This window comes from Sorghum bicolor, chromosome 7 (assembly GCF_000003195.3).
Source record: "Sorghum bicolor cultivar BTx623 chromosome 7, Sorghum_bicolor_NCBIv3, whole genome shotgun sequence".
Taxonomy (NCBI): Eukaryota; Viridiplantae; Streptophyta; class Magnoliopsida; order Poales; family Poaceae; genus Sorghum; species Sorghum bicolor.
In genome coordinates, this window is record NC_012876.2 from 57,620,703 (window position 1) to 57,646,171 (window position 25,469).

The following is a 25,469-nucleotide window of genomic DNA, read 5'->3' on the forward strand; positions in this document are numbered from 1 at the left end:
AAACATATAACTACGGATTATGTGTCGTTAAAATTATTTATTTTAATTAAACTTCTAGTAAATACTATTTAAATTTAGTTTTTAATTATTTAGAGATACAAATATTATATATATATCTTTGAATCTAGTTTTTAATTATTTAGAGATATAAATATTATATATATATTTTATAAATCTAGTTAAACTTGTGATAAAAAATCTAAAACGACAATTATTTTGAGTACAAAACAAATACTAGTACCTTGCTCTCTGCACTGTTCCAGTGCTCGCGATCTCCACAAATGCTTGTGGACATTTATTTTCCACTAGCCACCCCACAACAAACTGTGCAATTAATTTTTATTTTTATCTATATTTAATGCTCTATGTATGTGTCGTAAATTTTGATGTGATGAAAAATCTTGAAAAGTTTTTAGATTTGAGTGATCTAAACATTGGCAATATCTAGTACGCTCCCATCGTCTGCTTGCTATCTGCTTGCTCAAATGCAATGCCCATCGCGGTGCACTCAGGCTGCCTAAAATGTAGAAACTTTTTAAAACGTTACATCAAATCTTTTGGAATATTAAATATAAATAAAAAATAATTAAATATATAATTTATCTATAATTTATAACTAAAATTTTAAAACATAGTTAATCTATAATTAAATAATAATTATTAAATATAAACGAATATACTATAGTATTAAAATCAAAAAACTTTTTACATCTAAGCAAGGCCTCATCCACACGAGCAAAGCAAACACTTCGTTCAGTCTTGACTGCTCACGTCACTCTAACCTTTCCAGGGATAACACTGCATTACTTTTAGCGAAAAGACTGTAGTAGAACGTATTTGTAACTATAGCGAAAAACTAATTATACCTGTAAATCACGAGCCAAAAGGGCTAAAATGTTAAAATCCAAAAAAATAATCTAAACAAGGCCTCACATGTACTTCAAGTTTTACCAAAGGCCTTGTTTAGTTTCCAAAATTTTTCAAAATTCTCCGTCACATTTATGGAGTATTAAATATAGACGAAAACAAAAACTAATTACATAGTTTTTCTATAATTTAGGGAACGAATCTTTTAAGCCTAGTTAGTCCATGATTAAACAATAATTATCAAATACAAACAGAAATGCTATAGTAGTCAAAGTCAAAAAATTTCGCGAACTAAACAAGGCCAAAGTTTCCCGTTGGCAAGGTCTATATTCCTATGTAGATTTTTAGAGTTATTTTAAATTAAAATTTTTAAAATTTAACTGATCTTTAGTAAAACCATTAAGATTTATAATATTAATTTAATATAATTACATATAGCATAAAATATGTTTATAGTAGTGCTTCTTGAAGTTTATTTTTTCTGTCAAATGCTAGTGCTCCTAAGGCCTGAATTTGCAAGTGTGCGTATGGAGCATCTATTTTTTTTCTCCTGTTTTCTTTACGGATTGCATTTTTGTTGGTCTTATATTTTTGACCAATTATCAAAAATAAAAGGTATCAAATTTTCTTTCTCTTGATGTGTTTTAACTGATTCTATTTTTATAGCTCTTTATATCTTCGACCAAGTTTATAGAAAAAACTAAATTTGATTAAGTTTATAAAAAAACATCAATGTTTATAAAACACAAGCTTGTGGCATAACTCTTGCTGTTACAGTCGAGCAGTTTGTTTAGTTTCGAAATGAATTTAGTATGTTGTTGTACTCTGAAATTTGTTTAGTATTAGTCACTAAAATTTTCAGGATGGTACTATGAGTTATTTGTCTTTGTTGGTAGAACTACTGGAATAAAATTTGCTTATCTATGGTGGTACATGATCTTCATTTTGTTCATCGCAGTGAATTAAAACTTTTATAAATGCTAGCTCTGATCTATTTAGGCTGTAAATCTATTTAAATGAATTTTTTAAGTCTAGTTAGTTTATAGGTAAACAATAATTACTAAATAAAAACAAGAGTATTATAATACTAAAATAAAATTGTTTGGCTAACAAAAACGAGCCTTGATTACTTCTAATTTTTTTTTGCAAAATAGTTCGTTTGTATTTGACAAATATTGTCTAATCATGGACTAACGAGGCTCAAAAGGTTCGTCTCAAAAATTATATGTAAACTGTTAATTAGTTATTTATTTTATCTATATTTAATGCTCCATGCATGTGTCGCAAGATTCGGACTGTATTTAGTTTCTTAGAGGAAAAATTTCACGACACTATAGCACTTTCGTTTGTTTGTGATAATTATTGTCCAACTATAAATTAACTAGGCTCAAAAGATTTGTCTCACAAATTCCAACCAAACTGTGTAGATTTTATTTTCGTCTATATTTAATACTCTATGCATGCGTCTAAAGATTCGATGTGACGAGAAATCTTGAAAAATTTTAGGTTTTTGGATGGAAGTAAAGCCATGTTTAGTTCGCGAAGAGAAAAATTTCGCGACATTGTAGCACTTTCATTTGTTTGTGGTAATTATTGTCCAACCATGGACTAAGTTGGCTCAAAAGATTCGTCTCGTAAATTCCGACCAAACTGTGCAATTAGTCTAAAGATTCGATGTTTATTTTTGTTTATATTTACTACTTTATGCATATGTCTAAAGATTTGATGTGATAGAGAATCTTGAAAATTTTTAAGATTTGATGTGATAGAGAATCTTGAAAATTTTTAGGTTTTTAGATGAAAATAAACAAGACCTAAACAAGGCCTCGATGTAACGAGAAATGTGAAAAATTTTATAAAATATTTTGGCAACTAAACAATACCGTAGTCTCATGCGCGCGGGCAAAATCTCTGTCCCACTGCACTACACGAAGGTCTTGTTTAGTTCTGAAAAGTTTTCGAAACTGTAGCACTTTCGTTTGTTTGTGGTAAATATTATCCAATCATAGACTAACTATGGTTAAAAAATTCGTCTCGCGATTTACGGTCAAACTGTGTGATTAGTTTTTATTTTCGTCTATATTTAATGCTTTATGCATGTGCCGTAAGATTCGATTTGATATGAAATCTTGAAAAACTTTTTGGATTTCGTCGTCAAGGCCCAAATGCACTGGCTGCCCCCTTGTCATTTCATCTCAAAAGTTACACCTACACCATGCACTGGCTGCCCCCTTGTCATTTCATCTCAAAAGTTACACCTATGCCTATGCACAGTACACTGTTGACAGTAGCCACCGCCCTCACCTTGCCAGCGCCGCTCCACCAGCTCAACCCACCCCTCGTATACTGGTTTGCAAACAAAATCTAAAAATATTTAAAGATTGCGTATCGCATCAAATTTTACTGGACATGTCTATCATATTAAATCTTATAGCACATATAAAAATCATAAATATAGATAAAAAAAATAACTAACTGTATAGTTTATCTGTAATTTTGCAAGATGAATCTTTTAATCCTAATTAGTTTATAGTTGAGCCTTGTTTAGTTCAAAATTTTTTGGGAAATCGACACTGTAGCACTTTCGTTTATATTTGACAAATATTGTCCAATTATAGACTAAAAAGATTTGTCTCGTCAATTCTGATCAAACTGTGCAATTAGTTTTTATTTTTGTTTATATTTAATATTCCATGCATGCGTCTAAAGATTTAATGTGACGGAGAATCTGAAAAGTTTTGTAAAATTTTTTGGGAATTAAACAAGGCCTTGGATAATAATTACAAAATACAAACGAAAATGATACTTGTAGAAATAAAAAACGGATCTAAACCAGGCCTAATAAGAGGCTATCCGGATCAGAAAATAGTTGGAATGCCAAACAACGGATGAGTATAAGAAAAAAGATAAGGAGTTAAAGACACCAGCAGAATTACAAAACTGGCGTAAAGAAAAAGAAAAAAGACGAACAAGAGAGCACGGGGATTCGAACACGGGATGTCGAGCGTGGAGTAGACTCCCGAATCTAGAACCGGGAATCAAACGTGAGCTGCAGAAAGCTGGGAAAGGGAAGCAGTAAAAGAGAGACGGGTTGACCAGTGCGAATCGTAAAACGCGAGCGACGGTGACAGATAAGTACTGCGCGCGCATGCCGTTGCGGTTATGTTCATTCGTAGATATATGCAAAGTTTCTGTGTGTTATATGATGGATTATTTGGGTTATTGTCTAAGGACATATCACATAGGAGTATAGGAGTATGCGAGTATAGCTAATTATCCCAATTATTCAGTTTCAGAAATAAGAGTAGAAGTGACTACTACTTGAAAATCTTTTCACTTGAGCTTATTTGTCGAATTTGCTAGCAAACTGTACTTTTAGCTATTACTCATTACTTTTCAGACCAACGAACAGCACTATATTTTTCTTCCAAAATGGCCACAAATTCTAAAAAGAATCGTACCAGCTAAAATAACACTGACAAGTTGAAAAACTTTGAAATGTTAATTATCTTGTCAGCCTTATAACAAAACATATTGGCGCATAGTAGCTACTATTTTATTTATAGGTTTATACTCCTCCATTTCTAAATATACAATACTCCTCCCCCTTTCCTAAAACAGGGTCATATGGGCCAAATTTTCTCTCAACTTTCTAGATTTATAGAAAATACTGGTAATATTTATATCTCCAAATATGCAAGTGCTTGTTGTCTCTTTCTGTCATATGGTGCGTCCATTTTCTCTTTTTTCTCTTTATCTTTTTTACCCTTTATATATTAATCTATCTAATTTATATGATTATAATATGTATCTATACACTAGTTGTGGATGAATAATATAATTTAATGCACCATATTTTGTCTTTTTATATTTTATCTTTTTTATAGTTTCATGTTTATGTTATGTTAATAGGGTATGATATTAATTTATAAATCTAAGTTAAGTATATAACTTATATGTCTAATTTTACATCTAAGTCATTGAACAAGTTATATATCTAAATTATACAAAAAAAAGTTAGTATTGTAATATAAGTTATCAATGGTTACTTTGTACATATAAATTTGTTCATCTAATTTATAAGTTTTTTCGAGAGTGTATCCTTGTGACACGTATTTCATGAAGTAGGAGAAGAGTTTGACTGGTTACAACATCCTGTTTGCTTGAACTTATTAACACTACTTTTCAACTATGGATCAATGTTTTTCTCTCACAATAAATTAACATCAACATTAGTTAAAAAGTTAGCTAGCCAAACAGATTCTCAAGTAATCCATAGATTACTGTGGAAGGATGGAAGTCAACGTGACCTAAATAAACTTAACATAAATTACATTATATGAAAGTTTTGCAATCAATTAGGCATATGCCAACACGACTAGCAAGCTAACTTATAAGTTACAGTACGTAGTTATTTTCGTACATAATTTTCATATTTGTACTAATATGTTAAATAGCAGAGTTATTATATAACTTTTTTTGTTTTCATGGGTGTGCTACCTAACTTGCCAATTAACTTAGTCTATAAAATTATGTACCTAACTTGTTCTTTCATGCATTGGCAGACGTAGGGGGGGTGCTGGAGTGGCTGCAGCCCCCCTCTGGGCTCAAATTTTTTTAACAGTTTTTTTTAGCAAAAGATTCCATGTATTTGATATTTTTCTATGTTTATTCTATGAATCTTTACTTTTGAGCACTTTGAATCAATATTGAATAATCAATCTTGGCTATATCTATTAGTGTACTGGATTGAGCAAGCAAAAAAAAATTTAGCTATGTTATTTAGCCTCCTTCTTGATCCGTTTCTGGTCCGCCACTGCTTTCATGTCTATGCTACCTAACTTATTTGAGTAAGTGAGTACATAGTTATGTGTCTAACTTTAATTTTCTTTCCTTTTGTATATATGCTATCCAACTTATTTGATTAACTTAGTGTTAAGAATTATGTCTTTAACTTTTGTTGTCAACTTTTCTTTTATATTTGTTATTTTAAATATTAAAATATTTTACAAATCTTTGAATTAAAGAAACAATGCTCAATGTCGTAGATATGCTGAGAAGTTATGAAGTTATTATTATCTGGTTTTGAAAGTTTGTATCATATTATGGAATTTATTCTGTACTATAGGTTGTAACATTTACTTTTATTTTGCTTTCTCCACCTTTTTTAAATCCTTTTCCCATATTCTCAAATGATTAGTTTTTGAAAACAAAAAAGAATGTTATTCTCACATGTATTTTAAAAATATAAATTCCGCACAGATTTTAGTTCACAAAACAGAAAAAATAATGTTGTGCAACACACATGTTTATACTACACGCCAAAGTGTGGGAAAAGAGAAAGAAGCACGCGAGGACGTTCGCTAGAAAAGAGAGGAAATTGAATGCTACACTATCCTAAAAACGTGTTAGGTGGAAATGAATACTTTCCTATTAAGACAATAAATGCTGGTCGGAGATTTGATCGCTGGATTCATTTTGAATGGATGTTCGCTAATTAGTGGCGTCGCTTCTTCTCTTCCTTGCACAAATTAATTTCTTGAAAAATAAACTTGGTCCCAAATCTTGTAGTATTAGCTAGGATCTCTTTCTTTATCTTGTTTTTCTTTACATCAAATAAAAATGAGCCAAACTGAATACTCCCTCCATACTGAAAAGGGACGTTTAGGACATGATTGTGGTAACCAAAGAGTCATTAATTAGAGGGTATTTTTTCTCCTTTGATCTTATTAAATAGACTGCCGGGTGCATGTTATCCAGGAAAGATTCGTAGATTGGCTAGCAAGTGCGAGTTGGGAGGTTGACTGTTAGGGGGTCGGTTCGATCCCTGGTGGGTGCGCTATTTTTTGGTGGACACGAACGGGCGGCTCGCAGGGGCAAACGTGTCCACAATACTCTCCGCTGCATAGGACGTATGTTTTTTTTTCAGTATGGAGTGAGTACTTACTAGCCATGGGCTCATCAGGTGGGATTTATGCCATGCTGTGCTAGACACGGGCCCTCTCATGCTGCTTCAAGTCACATATCAGGCCATGCCGATATGGAACGATAAATCTTTTCTTTGGCCTAATCATAACTTATGACACGTTATCCAATAATTAATTGAGATGTAGTATAGTAAATATTAGAAAATTATATTATAGCATGTACTTATGTGCTATTTTTGTGTCATGTCGGTCCAAACACGGCCTAAAATGCGGGCCGGGGCCTCGTCATGCCGACATGACCAAAAATATTTCGGACCATGTCATGGCCTGCCCTCAAATGGTATGGCCTAAGTCCCCGCTCTACTATTATATATGAGTCCATTTTTTATGATTTTATTAGTTGTGCATTTGATAGTTTAAAGTTGAAGTTGGCCTCTTGTAACTTGGTGTCCTCATAGATAGGAGAGAGGGTTGTTGTTATTGTAACCAAACTCAGGAAAATATTAGATGCAAACCACCTTTTTCAGTTAATGTGAAAACATTTCTAAAACTATACTTAGAGGTTTTCAAAAATTATAAAACAATGTATATCCGTAGTTCATCCGTAGATGTATATTGTTGTCTCAAAAGTTGGGAGGCGAACTTATTGTGTAAAAATCCACACAAAAATAACAAATTTTATTTGCAAGTGCACTAGAAGACAAAATTTATGCGAATTTGTCAGAATTTATCTTTTAGTGCACCTGAACATTAAATTTGTCAGTTTCATATGAAATTTTCTAGACTGTTTTTGTTTCTCAACTTTTGGGACAACGTACATTTTCGGATGAACTATGACACTGCTTTATAATTTTGAAAACCTCTATGTATGATTTTTTTGGAAGTGTTTTCATAATTGCAACGAAAAGATGGTTTGCATCAATATTTCTCAGTTTGCACCTAATATTTTTCCACTTGTAACCACTAACCATGGCAACATGTATATAGGAGGGAGGCGACATCTTGTCTGGACCCTAGAGCGGGCCGTGTGTCATGGTATCGGAGACGAGTGTACGTAGCCATGCTTTGGAGAACATAAGCTTTAGCTAGACCTCATAAACTTTTTTAATTTTCTAGTAAGGCATAGTTTCAGAAGACATGAATGTATGAGTCATTTTTGGCAAGATATAGTATGTAAAAGGCATTTATGAATGCATGCATGGATAATGGATAAGGTTTAAAAGGCAAAAACGTGTAGATGTGACTGAGCAATATAGAATATCTTATACTAGTTTAAGAACAATTTTTAAACATTTACTCATAACTAGTTTTAAACAATCTAATACGTTGTATTTCATAAAAAGGAGCAGTATTAAAGCAAATATCACACTAGTAACTAGATTGTTATGCTAATTTCATAAAAAAAGGAGCAGTATTAAAGCAAATATCACACTAGTAACTAGATTGTTATGCTAACAATCATCGACAAAAGTCCACATCAATAAAACATTGCAATATAAGTCCACATCAATAAGATGTTTCAATGTATATACTCCATCTATCATATATACAAAATTTACAGTTTTGAACAGACTAAATGAGCACATAATAAAAGACGCATCTGCCTTACAAAACTTACAGTTTTGAACAGACTAAATGAGAACATAAATGGTAACTATTTAATGTAAAACTTTATTGTTACTAGAATTCTTTATACTTGAATATAATTTTTGAATGCTTGTACAACAGAGGACTGGTATAGCATGAGTCGCCAAGTGGCACAAGTATACTAAGATTTCAAGAAAAGGTGCAAAAGCAATATAAAATACAAAATCAGTTGAGGATGACTGGCCGCAAATTGCTCTTACTGTATACGACACGCTATATTGAAAATCGCAATACAACAAAATAATAATAAGCATGAATCGCCACTAAATCGCGTATTGCATACACGTAAGAAAACAAATAGCCTTTATTATAAATTATAGGAAATATATAAAGCATGTAAAATATGAGATGAAACACAGAAACAAGAAATAGCTGCAGTCCGCAGCCTTGGCGTGTCAAACAAAGAAAAAGAAAAAACGATACTGTCGCCACTTTACCGTGCAAAGGTACGGTACAGTAAGGACTTTTTCAGTACCTAAAAGTTTCTGATTTTAAGGATTGTAGTATTTTTGTTTTTATTTAGTAAATATTATCCAGTCATGGACTAACTAAGTTCAAAATATTTATCTCGTGATTTACAAAGAAACTATATAATTAGTTTTTGTTTTTATCTATATTTAATATTTTATGTATGTGCCGTAAGATTTAATGTGACGGAAAATTTTAAATTTTTTTAGTTTTTAGGGTGAATTAAACAAGACCTAAATTTTGTTTGAGCCAATTGATTTATGCCCCAATGCAAAGGAAATCCCCAATAAAGTGTGCAGTGAAACGCATTGATTTATGCCCAAATCCTACAATAAAGCGTGGAATGAAACCGAATAACAACAGCGGATAGCGAAACTCGAGAGAGGTAGAAGCGGGTGGCGCCAAGAAAAGCAAATAAAAGCAGAAAAGGAAAACACAAAAATCATCAAGAAAAAGATTCGAAAAAACGGAAACGCGTCCGTTAATCAATCCCCCCCCTCCTTTTCCATCTCCGTCCCCGTGAATCGGCACCGCACCCTCCAGCCTCCCGTGCTCCACTGGCGCCCTTCTGGAACCCTCAGCCCCCTCCGCCCCTCCTAATCTCAGCCCAAGTTATTAACCTCTTTTGTTCTTCTCTTAAGCCAAATTAGCTCCCCTCCCCGCGATTCCTAGCTATTAATTAGTTGCTTCGCTTCGATCTCAGCCGCGCCGGCGAGCTCGGAGTCTTGGTGCCCAATTCGTCGAGGCTGCTGTGTCTGCCTGTGAGTTGCTAGCTTCCGCTGCTGCTACTGCTGCTGCTGCTGCTGCCGCCTCCGTCTCCGCCTCGGTTTGTGATCTGATCTGGTGGGCGGGTTGCGGCGCGGCGGCGGAGTGGTTTTGGCTCTAGGGGAAGCTAGCTATGCGGATTGAGGCGTCGCCGGATTGAGCATGAGGGGTGGGGCTGCTGGAGGTGGAGGAGGAGGTGGTAAGCGTGGCGCGGATGATGGGATCGCCGGATGGGCGGCTCGTGGAGTTGTTCGGTGCGGTGAAGTCGTGGATGCCGCGGCGGGGCGACCACTCTCCGCCGCCGCCCGCGTCGCAGTCGCAGTCGCAGTCGGCCGCGGCGGCGGCGGCGGCCGGGCAGCCGCACGACCTCTCTAGAGACTTTTGGATGCCGGACCAGAGCTGCCGCGTGTGCTACGACTGCGACGCGCAGTTCACCATCCTGAACCGGCGCCACCATTGCCGGCACTGCGGACGCGTGTTCTGCGCCCGGTGCACGGCTAACTCTGTGCCACGCTCGCCGGGGGACGCCGCGAGGGAGGACGGCGAGAGGATCAGGGTCTGTAACTACTGCTTTAAGCGCTGGCTGGAGGAGGAAGCCGCAGCGCGCGGGGACGCGGCAGGGCAGCAGCCGACCAGCCCGTCCCTATCCGCAGCTAGCGTTGGTAGTGACAAGTCCAGCTTCACTGGGATGAACGGGCAAATGTCGTCCTATGCGAATATTAGCTACTCCGACTTTGCGTCGGTGCCGGTCCACGGAGAGGGCAACTGCGGCGAGGATGACGGCTATCCTGAGAAGCAGCTGCCTGCTATGGACCCTGCTCCAGCCATGGAGCCTGCAGCTTATGCTGACAAGTCGTCCAATCAATTCAACTTTTGCTTGCAGAGGTAAGGCTTTTCCATGATTCGTGCTTTGTTGTTTAAGAAATTGGAACTTGATTTTTCTCAATGCTATTGAGAACAAATATTATTTTGTGAATATAAGTTTACATGTGCATTGATCGACTGATTAGGAGCTTGGATCCGTGCCTGTGAGATGCTGTTGCATGTTATATATGTCTTGGGTAGAGGTGTAGAACAAATGTGTACTTACTAGTTGAGCCATAATATTTTCTTTGCGGATCCTCGGACATAGAAATATCAGTCTTTGAACTCTTTGGATATTCTTTTGGAGATATGATTCTTTTGCATCAGGTGCATCTCTACTCTCAGCAACTAGCTAAAATTCTAAGTACATAACTGTTATTTGGACCAGCATGTATGCTTTCTGGTTTCTGAGTCTATCATGTGCTCTAGGCCAGCATGTATCAGGTAGACTTGTTGAGCAACAAGAAATTCTCTGTGGATGCTTGGGCATAGCAAGTCCTGGTATTTGCAGCTTTTGGATAAGTTGTTTGAAAAAGTGCTTGTCCACTTACTTTGCTATTGGTATCAGGGCCCTTTTTTAGTACATTACCTCAAACTTTTGGATTCTACCGTTATTCGGAGCTGCACTAACTCCTAGGGCCCAGTCTCAAGATCTACTTAGGAGATAAGTTTTATTTGAAAATTAGACAGCTCTGCCAATCGGTAGTTTGTTTTTATTTATAAGATTTGTTTGGAGACCATCTCTATTTGAAGGGATAATCTATTTTATTGAAAGTCATGTAAGCATTAATCGTCTATATATTCCTTCACCTTTCTATCTCTACCCCACTCCCTGTGTACCCATTAGTGCTTCTCTCACTGCACGCCATAGGACCAGGCCGCTCAGGTCCTTGACCTCAGCTTCCCGTGTTGCATTTTAGCTGCTGTGTTACATTCTGACTTGCTTGTCCTTATCAGGTACCCACTCCCTTAAAATGAAATATACTCAATTCAGTTCATGATATCTATTGTGTTTTTCACTTCATTTTGCCAAGGAATGTGCCTATTCTTTAGAGGAACAGTGATTTAACTAGATCCATGGTGTTACGTTGCAATGAGAATTCCATTTCTTGTATTATCTGATTTGTCCCTCATAGCTCTAATGAATTGTAATATTAGATAATAGGAAATTTTATTTTGAATCCCAAGTGCATTGTTGTTAAATAACATTTATTTTGTGTTAGGAGTGACGATGAAGATGATGACTACACAGTTTTCCGTTCAGATTTGGAAGAGCAGCACATGCAAAATTCTGAAGAATATTATGGACCTATGTATTTTGATGGACATCATGTTGACTGTAGTGATGACGCAAAAGAATCTACTTCCCCAAGGAAAGATTTGACAACCTTAGTTGATTCCTTGGGAGCAGATAAGAATGAAGATCATAACGTTGATGAGTGCTGCAATGCTCGGTCTTCTTCCATGTATAGCATGGAAGTGCTAGATAATGAGCCTGTAGACTTTGAAAACAATAGCTCACTTTGGGTACCTCCAGAACCTGAGGACGAAGAGGATGATCACGATGGTGAACATGATGATGATGAGGGGGTGGATGCTACAGGAGAGTGGGGATATCTTCGCTCAAACAGCTTTGGCAGTGGGCACTGTCGAAGTAGAGATAAATCAGCTGAGGAACACAAGAAAGCCATGAAAGACATTGTTGATGGCCATTTTCGGGCGTTAGTTTCTCAACTTCTTCAGGCTGAAAAGGTACCATTAGTTGATAAAAGTGGCAAAGAGAGTTGGCTAGATATAGTTACTTCTTTGTCTTGGGAAGCTGCATCTCTTTTGAAGCCAGATACCACCAGCAAAGGCGGTCAGATGGACCCTGGTGGCTATGTTAAGGTGAAATGCTTAGCTTGTGGTCACCCAAGTGAAAGGTAAACAAATTCTATTTTCCAATTTCCATGCATCACTATTCACATTCATATGTATTGATGATTTTACATCTATATGGTTGAGCGTCCATAACCTTATAGTTAATTGAAACTGAAGCTTTGTAATTCAATTGCCTTCTGTTGCCACTTGATGTGTACTTGCTTTGTTTTTATTAATCTACAGCGCTTTGAGTTTCATAGTGTGTTACTATATTTATCTGTGCATTTCTTTGATCTCCACTTGAGATTTTTTGTTTTATACATCCATTCCTTTATTTACAGTTTTGTTGTAAAAGGAGTTGTTTGTAAGAAGAATGTTGCTCACCGGCGTATGTCATCAAAAAAGGAAAAGCCTCAAATCTTGATTCTTGGTGGTGCACTCGAATATCAGCGTGTATCAAATTTGCTTTCAAGTTTTGATACATTACTGCAGCAGGTATTGCCTGTGAATTCCAGTCTGTCCACGCTTATGTTGTAAACAGAAAGGACACTGACAAGGTTATAGACAGCTGCTGATAGGGATGCACTCATAGTTTTTTTTAACTCCAGGAAACAGATTATTTGAAAATGGCTGTTGCGAAGATCAAAGCGCACCAACCAAGTGTCGTATTGGTAGAGAAATCTGTGTCCCGTTATGCTCAGGATTTATTTCTAGAGAAAAACATCTCCCTTGTTCTGAATATCAAAAGACCACTGCTGGAAAGGATATCACGCTGCACTGGTGCTCATATAGTTCCCTCAATTGATTATTTGTCATCCCAGAAGCTTGGGCGCTGTGATTTATTCCATGTAGAGAAGTATGTTGAAGAGCATGGGACCGCTGGGGAAGGCGGGAAGAAAATGCTGAAGACCCTCATGTTTTTTGAAGGCTGTCCCAAACCGTTTGGTTGTACAGTAAGTATTTACCTTTTTTGTCTCAACTATTTTGCTGTCTTTTTCTTGTGTTAGCATGGTCACTCTGTACCTTGGTATACTTAATTACTAAGGGGTAAGCGAGTTCATTGCTGGGGTACCTGGAAAAGTTTGCAATTAAGCTGATTTAAAGTATTCCATGCAGCGTGGAGATTGGAGGATATATGATTTAAAAAATTGCTTTGTCCATGAGCAGCAATGCAGCATTTCCCATTTTAGCTAAAAAAGTGTGTAGCTGTGATACATGTTCCTTGAATGCTTGATTAGGCCACTTTGTTATCATCTCATTTAGATAAATGATCTGCATTACCGGTGTTAGGAAACATATGTATATTAAAAAAAAGAGGCTGCTGCCAAAGGTCATATATCTAACTTCCTCCGATTCTGTAGATTTTGCTCAAAGGTGCTAATGGGGATGAGCTAAAAAAGGTGAAGCATGTTGTGCAATATGGAGTATTTGCAGCCTACCACTTGGCACTTGAAACATCATTCCTTGTGGATGAAGGTGCAACTCTTCCAGAACTCCCTCTCAAGTCACCAATTATTGTAGCCTTGCCAGACAAACCTTCCAGTGCTGATAGGTCTATCTCGACAATACCTATCATACCAATCCCTAGTGCTTCAACACCAAACAGTTGCCTGCAAGCATTTGGCTTGCAAAATGATGATCTGGCATTTAATGACACTAAACAAATGGAACAAACAGCATTGGGAGGTCCTTATGATGAAACAACATCTGTTCCGATCAATAGCCAAAATGGACGTATTACCTGTTTGCTGGATATGGTCCCTCAGTCACCTGTTGGTCCCTTGGTTCATCAGTCGAACATTCACTGTCCTGATGGTACTGGAGATGTGAACACAAAAATGAATTTACAAGGCAGCCTACATGGAACCTCTAGAAATGCGCTGGTTAATGACTTTAGTGTATCGCCTGCTCATCCAACGAGTTTGATGTCAGCTAAGGGTGACAGTGGTGACAAGGTAGCAGATAAGCCGGCTGCTCCTCTGAACGTGCAGATTTCTCATGACGATGCCAGCATAAAGGATAATTCAGTTGCAAAAACAGATGAAATTCCAGCATCTCCAGCCGACAATCAGAGTATATTAGTTTCTCTATCCTCTCGTTGTGTTTGGAAAGAGACTCTGTGTGAGCGACCACACCTTCTTCGCATAAAATATTATGGTAACTTTGACAAACCTTTAGGCAGGTTTTTGCGTGACCAGCTATTTGATCAGGTTAGACTGAGGTCTTCCACATCTATATTTGCTTTTAAACCTTATATTGTATTAAACTTAAATTTTTATTTCAGAGCAACCTCTGCCAATCTTGTGAGCTGCCACCAGAGGCCCATGTTTATTGCTATGTTCACCCCCAAGGCAGTTTAACAATATCAGTAAGGAAACTTTCAGTAAAGTTGCCTGGTGATGGTGAAAATGATGGTAGAATTTGGATGTGGCATAGATGCTTACGCTGTCCTCGAGTTAATGGGCTCCCTCCAGCAACTAAAAGAGTAGTGATGTCTGATGCTGCCTGGGGCTTGTCTTTTGGAAAATTTTTGGAACTTAGTTTTTCAAATCATGCGGCAGCAAGTAGGGTAGCTAGCTGTGGTCATTCACTTCACAGGGATTGCCTTCGCTTTTATGGGTACATTCTTATCTCTTATCTATCTTTATCAAATTGTTAAGGGTTTTACCTTACATGTTTGCATTTCAGCTTTGGTGAAATGGTTGCTTGCTTCCGATATGCATCAATTAAGGTCCACTCCGTTTATTTACCACCATCAAAACTTGATTTTACTTCTGAGCATCAGGAATGGGTAGAAGAAGAAGCAAAAGAGGTAATATGAAGATGTACTTAATGTAAGAGCCTGTGTGTGCAATAATTCCTCACTGATGTGATTGCTGATTCAGGTGGATGACTCAGCTGAACTTCTGTTCTCTGAAGTTCTGAATGCACTCCACAAAATTTCAGGAGGAAGGCCAATTACAGGTTCTTTTGATGGCAACTTGAAGATTCTCGAGTTGAGAAGAAATATTGGAGAACTGGAAGAGATCCTGGTGGCAGAGAAGACTGACTTTATGGTTAAGTAGTTTTGAATTTCTTATATAATGTTTTATTCAATCGCCCACTGTCCTACCCATGTCTGCACAAATAAAATTTCTTTAGTAAAGCTGTTCTCTGATTATTGGAGTTTTCACCTCACAGGAGTCACTAAATAATCTACTGAAAAAGGATATGAGAAAGGGACAGCCATTCATTGATATTCTTGAGGTTAACAAATTAAGGAGGCACCTATTACTTCTGTCTTACTTGTGGGATCAACGGCTGAAATTCATTGCAAATTCAGGTGGCAAGTACTGTGATGCACTAGCTAGTTTACGGATCGGGAGTGGGAATTCTGATTTTAATGGTAAGTCAGTTGGTGCCGGTCCAGCCCCAAAGTTGGAGAAGGGCTCAAAGGTCACAGAAATTCTTTCAACTGCAAAGGAAGGGTTGTTACAACAGAGCTCTTGTCCACCTCATGGTGAAGATGAGGGATTCAACCAAGCCAATGAGTCTAATGAAAATAGCTCAGGGAATGTTGCAGAATTGAACGGCACTGAAGATTCAATTGCAAAAATCAATCATGCTACCAGTGCAGATGTTAAGGATCGACTGGATAACCAAGAATCCAGAACTGGTGTACGTAGAGTTGTTTCTGATGGACAATTTCCAGTTACTACTGATATTCCAGACACATTGGATGCAAAATGGAGAGGTCAGGATGGACCTGCCCCTGATTCAAACTCGGCGAAACCACTACCCTCAGTCGAAGACACAGCAGTTGATGTTAAAAATCAAGCCAAGGCTGTGCATACTTCTAGTTTTACTGTCCGGTCTGGAGATGCAGCAGAAGAATTACTTAGATGGCTTAAGATGCCATACATGACATCAAACAGTTCCTTAAACATAACCTCTAGTTCACCACTGAGATTTACTTCCTTGGCTGACTACATTCCTAAATACGTCGAATTGTTTTGTGAGCTATCACAGAAAGGTGGAGCAAGACTTTTCTTACCTACTGGACCTAATGATATTGTTATTCCTGTATTTGATGATGAGCCAACAAGTGTTATTTCTTATGCACTTGTTTCACCCATGTACTGCTTCCAGTTGTCTGACGAGAGCAGCAAAAATAGAGAGAAAGATTCTTCGCTTCCATTGCCTGTATATGATTCAGGAAATTTTAATCCATTTCATTTGTTTGAGGAATTTGGATCCCACTATGATGTTACTTCATCAGTGTCTGGAGTTAGAGGATCCTTTGCTCCTGATCAGGTGCACTTGAGTGTTTCTTTTGAAGATGGTGGGCCACTTGGGAAAGTCAAATATAATGTTACATGCTACTATGCAAAAAAGTTTGAAGCACTAAGAAGGTCTTGCTGTCCATCTGAGCTTGACTTTTTGAGGTCCATCAGTCGGTGTAAAAAATGGGGAGCACAAGGCGGTAAAAGCAATGTGTTTTTTGCGAAATCTTTGGATGATAGATTTATAATAAAACAAGTTACAAAGACAGAGCTTGAATCATTCCTTAAGTTTGGCACTGAATATTTTAAATATCTGTCAGAGTCCATAAGCACTGGAAGCCCTACATGCCTAGCAAAAATTTTGGGGATCTATCAGGTATGTTCTTTTTAACATTCTTCATTGTTGTTACACTTCAGCTGTATCAAAGAATCTTCATCCATCCATTGACTTAATACAATTATGTCTTGTAATATTAATTGGCCCCTTATGAGGAAAATGGCTCTAGCAATCAAGCAGAAACTTTTGAAAACATAGTTCTGTATATCAAGAATGACTGCTTTTCAAACTTGATCAAATTGTATAGTTTAGCTCGTTGAAACAATAAAAAGCATCTTTTTGTTCCAAGCAAGTCATAGATATGATGCTTCCAAAGGAAAATATAACTTTCTATGCATAAATGTGAAAATGAAGTTGGGCTTTGACAATATTTATGTATCCCCCTGCATTATTCATCAAATTTGGCCAAGTTCAAAAATTATTTATGTTTTGGATTTCCAAATTTGAGTTATTAATTCCTTAGTGTTTGGGATCAGACCCACAGATAATAGAGCATATTTTTTTTATAGATACTCCCTCTTGTTGAAAAGTAATGCCAAAATTATGTATTTATGTGCAGTGAAGTTCTATTAATCTTGACTGAAGATATGTCTATAATAAATTCCTTCTTAATAGCATGAGCAAATGTGCCATAGTAAAATGGTTGCGTAGACTGATTTATGCCAACCTATTATGAGTATTTAATAAGCAAAATGTATTGATGAAAGCAGCATCTTATTGACTTCAAATTAAACTACAACATTTCTCTTTTTTTCCCCTGACTGGAGGGAGTATTTTAATTTTGTTGACTTGATGTGTTTAGGTTACTATTAAGCATGTAAAGGGTGGCAAGGAGTCAAAGATGGATTTGCTTGTGATGGAGAATCTTTTGTTTGGACGGAATATCACCAGGCTCTATGATCTAAAGGGATCTTCAAGGTCAAGATATAACGCAGATTCAAATGGTAGCAACAAGGTTCTTCTTGACCAGAACTTAATTGAAGCAATGCCAACTTCACCGATTTTTGTTGGGAACAAGGCAAAACGGCTACTGGAAAGAGCTGTTTGGAATGATACTTCTTTCCTAGCTGTAAGTTCGCATCTATTTGTTGTTCTCATCAAAGCTTATAGAAAATGTAGGAGCTTCCAGAGTTATCTTCAACTTCAATTTTTTGTGTTCAACAATCTTCAGCCAGATTTTTTGGATCAGAATCTGACTTCTTAAGTTCTTATTAGCACCGAAGCGGATGGTTGTGACTCATAATCATAGCTGAGCATTCTTGTTTTAATCTCTATGTTCCCATTTAATCCTCTTTTAGCGGGCCTATATTCATTTGTTTTCCTCAAGTTCTTGTATAGTCGTAGTACACAATGACAAGTTCATACTTTGTACTATTGTAATTAGACTACCTTTTTTGTTTTATGACATTCTTTAGGCTTTTCTCTGTTTTTCTTTTGTTTCTGCAACTCTTAGGACTTGTAAGGTTCATTGTAGTCTACTCCAGACCAACGAGAATTAGATATATAGTAATATAGGCTGACATTAGTGCACTTAAGATTAAAATGAAAATATAAGGTAGACCGAATCTCAAACTCTGATGCTTGTGCATAGATACATTAATGTGCTCCCGTGTTTTTCAGGGAATTGATGTGATGGATTATTCCTTGCTTGTGGGAGTTGATGAGGAGAAACATGAACTGGTCTTAGGAATTATTGATTTTATGAGACAGTATACATGGGACAAGCACCTTGAAACATGGGTAAAATCTTCTGGCATTCTAGGTGGGCCGAAGAACTCATCTCCAACTGTCATTTCACCTATGCAATATAAGAAGCGGTTCCGGAAAGCCATGTCTGCTTATTTTATTGTCATTCCTGAACAATGGATGCCTGCGATAATCAATCCAAGCAAATCATCATCAAACATTTGCCAAGAAGATTCTCAAAATGGGTCTCAAGAGTGATAGGATGTTTGACCGATAAGTCCAGTTTTTGTCATGTCCTGTCGTGAAAAGTGCTGAACTGGTAGTCTGGCACTCTGCCTTGGCTACTCCTGGTGCATCCAAGTGACCTTCCGGCTGACCGCATTCTCTCGTGCTAATTGGCACAGGTCCGATTGCATCATCGAGTCCCTCTCAAGCATCGGATATGTATATTCTCAAAACTGTAGTTATGTCCTAGTCTTAGGTTTTTTTCCACTTTTCCGTCTATAATAAATCAGTTCATAGTGTCGTCACTTCTCTGTTGTCGTCGCTTAAATTTTGTTGGATGTATAGAACGAGCAGGGCGGAGAATTCTTTTATTTTTGTAAACGGTCCTTGTATATTGAGTCTTCCATCTGTCATTTTTTTGGGGGGCTATTGCCGTCTGTCATATCAAAATAAAAGCCTGTATTATGCAGACGTGGAATTTTCATGTACAGTAGTCAGTAATATTTGACAAGCAATAATTCCTAAGACTTACTACGTCCGTCGTATTTAATCTTGTATGATTTAAATAACAAATCCATCCTAAAATATATTGAAGTTTCAAATTTTGTCCCAAATTCTAAGGTATGGATTGCTCAACTCAACCATGCGTGTCTGTTTTTAGATCCAATCCATACATACCTTTTAATAGTCATTACTATAATTGGTAACTGAAGTGTGACATGCATTCATGTCTTTTTAAATTATGGATTGTCAGACTCATTATTTGGTCCGTCCTCAAATCATTTGAATTCAGGACGAAAGGAGAATATTTATATTTATACACCTATATCTATACATATCCCTCGTAATGCAATTCTGCAATAGTGCTATGTTTTAGTACGTCAAAATTAACTCTACACTCATGATCCGCGGTCATGCGAGTTAGAACAACTTGTGTCTAACATGATACGAAGTTCGATTCTTATATGTCTCAAGCTCTATTGCAACACACGAACAAGAGTGAAGGTATTCTTTCGTGTATCTTTATTTCCTGCAATACCCTTGCATCTCTCCTTTGTCTCAACTGGAACTTGGATTTACGATTCGTGCTTATACGAGTCAGAAACACATGCTAGCATGTGTGTTTTCTATTTCCCATAATATCCTTCCTGTCTCTCTTAAGCTTAGAACCTAGACTTAAGGTTTGTATTCATACAGTTAGAACTGTGCATGTTTGCACACCAAGCGATGATATGGAGTATGCTTTTAATACATATTAGAACAGTTAGAAACAATAAATATCTGTAATCATTCACCCTAAGCCCTCTTAGTTCTTCACTCTCTCCCCCGTTTGATTGTTTTTTACTCTCATACCCATTCTTTAGTAACTTGAATCATTGTCTTCCACTTTTCACTCTTCTCGCTTTCATAGGAGACAAATGTAGCCCCATCACAATGGCGTTTGTTAAAGTTTGAGAGAAATGTAGACCCATCACAATGTCGTTGGTTAAAGTTTGGATTCGTAGAATCTTCACTAGCACTCATCACTTGTCTACTTATGTCATGGTTTGACCACCCGAACATTGAGTCCGTGCCATGACACACCGCAGGGGTTATGGCTCATCTTCCATCTTTCTTAACCTACAACAAGTGCGAGCGATAGCCACCCATTTAAGTAATCTCTCCAACTATCTTCCCATATACAATTAATCTTTTTATTACACCCAATATCTATTACGTGTCTTGGAATTTATTTGATTAAATTGAAATAAGGTTGGATCAAAGTCAATTAATTCCAACAAAGATAGCCGAGTCATTATAATTGACATGGGCACAATAAGTTATTATACAAAAAGTTACAATTTAGAAACATGTTTCGTGCAATATTAATTAATACTCCCTTTCACCCCAAATTACAAAACATTTGATACTTTTAACCCCAAGTTTTACCGCTTGTTTTATTCAAAAATTTGTACAAATATACTCAAATTTAAGTCATTTCTTTAAAAATTTTTATTAATAAACCAAACTACGACAAAAAGAAGTGATATTTTATACAAACTTTTAAATAAGATAAATGGTCAAACTTAGTGTAAAAAAAGTAAAACATCTTATATATTAGGATGGATTGAGTACAACAATCGACGACAACTTTGGTGGTTTCAGTTGTCATTTGAATTTCTAATTGTATAGGATCATGGATCATTGTCCCACGAGCAGTTCTTAAATTCTGTTAAATCACAATTTACATCGCATGGCCACTCAGTTTACCAAGAACAAGCAACCCTCCATGCCTCCACTAGAAACTTTCCATATATCCGATGAATTCATAATTTCATTCCAATTGTACGACGCAACGCGGATGAAGCGGATGACTATATAAAGGCATGCGGCGCGGCCTAAACCTAATCCAACCTCTTGCTAAACGGCAGGCGTGTACCCTGCAGCCAGGGAGCCGGGGGGCATGGCGGCGGCGCAGTGCGGCGAGGGCAAGGCGGCGGACTGCAAGAAGACGCCATGGACGGAGAAGGAGGACGAGGCGCTGCGGCGGGCGGTGCGGGAGCACGGGCGGCAGAACTGGGCGGCCATCGCGGGCGCGGTGGCCGGGCGCGGCGCCAAGTCGTGCCGGCTGCGGTGGTGCCAGCACCTGGCGCCGGAGCTGGACAGCCGCCCCTTCACGCCCGAGGAGGACGCGCGCATCGTCGAGCTGCAGGGCGTGCACGGCAACAAGTGGGCCACCATCGCGCGCTTCCTCCACGGCCGGTCCGACAACGCCGTCAAGAACCGCTGGAACTCGGCGCTCCGCAAGATGCATCAGCAGGGCTACTACCCCGCCGCCGTTGCCGCCGCCGCGGAGGACGACGCCGAGGACACCGACGGCCAGGCGGCGGAGGCCGTGGTGTGCCTCGATCTGTTCCCACTCAGGGCTCGGGCGATGGGGGAGGCCACTGCGGCAGATCGGTTGGTTGTACGTGAGGAGGAGGTGGAGGGGGAGGGCGACGTGGCGGTGGAGCCGATCGGCCTCGGCCTGAAGCTGGGGTCGCCGGGGCTGAGCGATGCGGAGCTGGAGCTGAGCCTGGGGCCCGTGCGGCCATCGTCGTCGAATCGTGGAGAAGCGGCTTCCTTTCGGCTGTGTCTTTGATGGTTTGATATCGATTTCGTCGTTAGCCATTGCAGATTGCACCGGGCGTGGAATTTTAAGAGGACGAACTAGCAAAGTTTGTGTCTCTGTGAGGAATTAAAATTCCACTTTACTCTCTAATTCTCGCTTGGTTCTGCTCATCATACCTGCAAACAACAGGATTACTGATCCCGAGGCAAAACTCCTACCTGTCCGGTTCTACCAAGTACCCACATGTGTCAGGGCTATCATCTATCTGTGGATAAAGTTTAGACTATCGCCAACAAAAAAAAAACTCAAACATAAAACTTATTTTATGATTTAAGTTATGTATCGTAAATGAGTAGCATACCAAAAACTTGGCTTCTCCAACAGCAAACCCAAAAGCAGAGCTCGTCAGCAAGGGATGCATGTGTGCCGCTACAGATCCACCTCAGCGGCAAGGAGGCGTGCCAGGCAGGAGGCAGCTTGTTGGCGCGCAGGAGTAGCACGCGCTGGCTGCTCCTCGCTCCCCATTGTGGGCCATGCCTTGCCGTGGGCCCACCACTATCGGTGCTAGAGGTTTGCGTCCTCTGGAACGAATGGCCTTTTTTTGCGTTCCTTTTTAGCTGCTACCCAAAATGGGTCATCTCTTTGGGTAAGTTGTTGGAAGGTTTTTTTGAGAAGGCAAAGCACGTCGAAGGATTTATTTTTGTATATGGGTTGTGCTGTTGGAGACAACCTTAGTTGACTACTATCAATTTTATCACTTATATAATCTAATGAATTAATGTTCTTTAGAAACTAGCTAAACTTTAAACACACTTTAGACCATCTATATATTTGGAGATTTCAATAGCTAAAATTTAATGGATAAAGTTTAGGACACAAGACCAAACACCTCTATGTCACGTGGTTTTGTCACAATTAAGGGGCGTGCAGGTGCAATTTACCTGAAAATATATATGCAACCATGTTTGTCAAAATCTCGATTTGATATCCAAATAAAGTGGTTTAATTAATTCTATCTTATGATGACTTTTATATTTCACACTACTACAAAAATCTTAATGAAGGCGGGCATTGCAACCACCTCCAATCGATGGTCATGGTTAATACTAGATTAACGGAGGTAGTTGCTTTGGCCTTCTTCGTAAATCGAAAAAATAATAAAAAAAGTGAGCCCAACACCGGCCCATATGGACCCGACATCAAGCCTGCCCTCACCGCTGCCGTCCTGGATTCGCCACCACTAGAGCGCCTAGAGGAGCGTAGGAGCATCTAGAGGAGCGCTGGATTTGGTGGAGGCCCTGCATCCGCACCTGGAGGCACCCACCATGTCCCTCGACCAGATCTGCCACAAATCGAGGTCATTGTCACCGGATTTGCCATGGATTAAGGCCGCCGTCACCGGATCCGCCACAGATTGAGGCCGGCGCCGTTGGATCCACCATAGATCGAAGCCGCTACCGCTGGATCCGCCATGGATCGAGGCCGCCGTTGTGCCCCTCCACCGGATCGAGCCCACACGCATTGCCACCACTGAGCTCGTGCGGCCGCCACCGAGCCTGTACCGCAGTGTATGGTTCCTCGGCACCGTCGGGCGCCACGCTGGAGGGCTACACGGCCCTGCCCCGCTCCCTCGCAAGCCACCACCGAGGTGCGAGTGCCTCTCGCTATCGTAGGAGAGGGAGAGAGGGGGCCAAGAGAGGAAGAGAGGTGGAGTGGTGCGATGGTCGATGAGGGAGAAGAGCCGAGAGAGGAGGAGAGGAGGGGTGCAGCGCTAGTGGGAGAGAGAGAGAGAGAGAGGGAGGCGTGGGGGAAAGAGTGCAGTGGAGAGGGTGGCGCTCGTGTCGGGGAAGGAGAGGTGCGCCGCGCTCGATGGGTCGAGAGCGGAGGGGCGCTGGGAGAGTGGGAGGTGAGGCTAGGGTTAAATGTTGCTTATATATGAGCCTAGTGGAAAGGCGTAGATGGGCTTTTTCTGGGCTAAGGGCCGGACCACTATTTTAAGAGGCGGGTTTTATAATGTGCCCGTCTCCAAAAATTGATTTATGGAGGTGTGGGGGTATAAACCCCTATACCCTTACGGCTAGAATTCCGCCAGGAGGCTTGGCCTATTACGAGACGAGTTCAAGGCTTGATCCGACAGCCTGGAGTTTCGCGCAAGGAAGCAAGATGTGGAGATCAAGCAGGATTCTAGTCGGTTAGAATAGGAATTGATATCAAACTATCTATGACAATTGTAACCGACTAGGATTAGTTTCCAGATCTGTAACCCTGCCCTTCAGACTATATAAGGAGAGGCAGGGGACCCTCCTAGGATATACGATTCTCTCAACACAATCCAATACAACCAGACGCAGGACGTAGGTATTACGCCAACTCGGCGGCCGAACCTGGATAAAAAGCTTGTCCGTGTCTTGCGACACCATCGAGTTCGTAGTTTGCGCACCGTCTACCGATAAACTACTACCGTGGGTATACCCCAAGGTAGACTGCCGACCAGCTTTCGTCGACAGTGGCGCGCCAGGTAGGGGGTGTGCGTGCAACTTTTCCGGCGAACAAGATGGTCACGATCCCAGCTTCCGCGACCGTGCCTGAAGGCCTCACGTTCACCGTTGGCCAGATCACGTGGACGACGTGCAGTGGCGGCCTCACGACCACGATTTCGAAAGAGACCCAGATCCAATCTGAGATCATGCCGTCTCCGACCACACACGAAGCAGCACCGAGCACCCGACCACCGCTCCCGCTCTACAAGGGAAAGAAGATCGACAGCTCGGACCTTCTCCAAGCGCTCGATCGCACTGACTCCAAGCTACTCGAAGTTTCCCAACTAATAGACGGAATTCTGCGTCGGCCCGACCAAGCTGCTCCAGCGGATTTTTTCAAATCCCGCCGGCCAACTCGTGTCGCCACACACGAACGGCTGGGAACGTCTCTGACGATAACCTCAACACCCTCAGGACGATCCGTCGAGCTCAAGAAGGAAGATTATCCTTGCGGCCTGAACAACTCGGCCTCTGTTTACTCACAGCACACCCAATCCGTTTTCAGCAAGGCGGGTTGGTTGCCGACAAGGAACGATCGTCACTACGTCAACATGGTGACAATCCGAGAACTACGGGACGGCCAGGTTTCCAGCACCAACTCAAGCACCGGTTCCGTCCCCACCGAGGTTATAAACACCGAAGACGAGGACTACGACCTGGATTTCCCTTCACACCCTCCGGGTTTCGACCGATTCCCGATATTCCCCCCCCCCGGCGAGGGGATATTGTATTCAATGTCAGCGCCGACGAACCGGTCGTTGATGGAGAAACAGATGACCAGAGGCAACTCCGCGAACAGCGTAACGCCGATCGCGCCCGACGACGTGCGGACGAGCAACAACAAATGCCACCAAATAATCTCAACGATGCCTTTGACATGGTCGGGGACCAGCCAGTCTACAAAACGCCAAGCGCCAACGTGGCTGTCGC

The 25,469-nt window shown here is 39.9% G+C and overlaps 2 protein-coding genes across 2 annotated transcripts; both read left to right on the top strand.

The window, feature by feature from the left end:
- LOC8080633 (1-phosphatidylinositol-3-phosphate 5-kinase FAB1B) lies at window positions 9,409-19,437 on the top strand. Its single transcript, XM_002444404.2, has 11 exons — window positions 9,409-10,559; window positions 11,762-12,460; window positions 12,740-12,893; window positions 13,007-13,351; window positions 13,760-14,608; window positions 14,683-15,017; window positions 15,087-15,210; window positions 15,284-15,454; window positions 15,579-17,036; window positions 17,800-18,066; window positions 18,618-19,437. The coding sequence occupies exons 1-11, from the start codon at window positions 9,889-9,891 to the stop codon at window positions 18,939-18,941; spliced, it is 5,397 nt and encodes a 1,798-aa protein (XP_002444449.1). The 5' UTR covers window positions 9,409-9,888; the 3' UTR covers window positions 18,942-19,437.
- LOC8077877 (transcription factor MYB25) lies at window positions 21,021-22,230 on the top strand. Its single transcript, XM_002444405.2, has one exon. It carries the CDS (start codon window positions 21,352-21,354, stop codon window positions 22,027-22,029), a length of 678 nt encoding a protein of 225 aa, XP_002444450.1. The 5' UTR covers window positions 21,021-21,351; the 3' UTR covers window positions 22,030-22,230.

Excerpts from the sequence above, each read along its gene's own strand:
- LOC8080633 (XM_002444404.2), top strand. The coding sequence starts at position 9,889 with ATGATGGGATCGCCGGATGGGCGGCTCGTGGAGTTGTTCGGTGCGGTG. Across the intron at positions 12,894-13,006 it reads TTGATACATTACTGCAGCAG|GAAACAGATTATTTGAAAAT; the intron begins GTATTGCCTGTG and ends TTTTAACTCCAG. Across the intron at positions 14,609-14,682 it reads GTGACCAGCTATTTGATCAG|AGCAACCTCTGCCAATCTTG; the intron begins GTTAGACTGAGG and ends TTTTTATTTCAG.
- LOC8077877 (XM_002444405.2), top strand. The coding sequence starts at position 21,352 with ATGGCGGCGGCGCAGTGCGGCGAGGGCAAGGCGGCGGACTGCAAGAAG.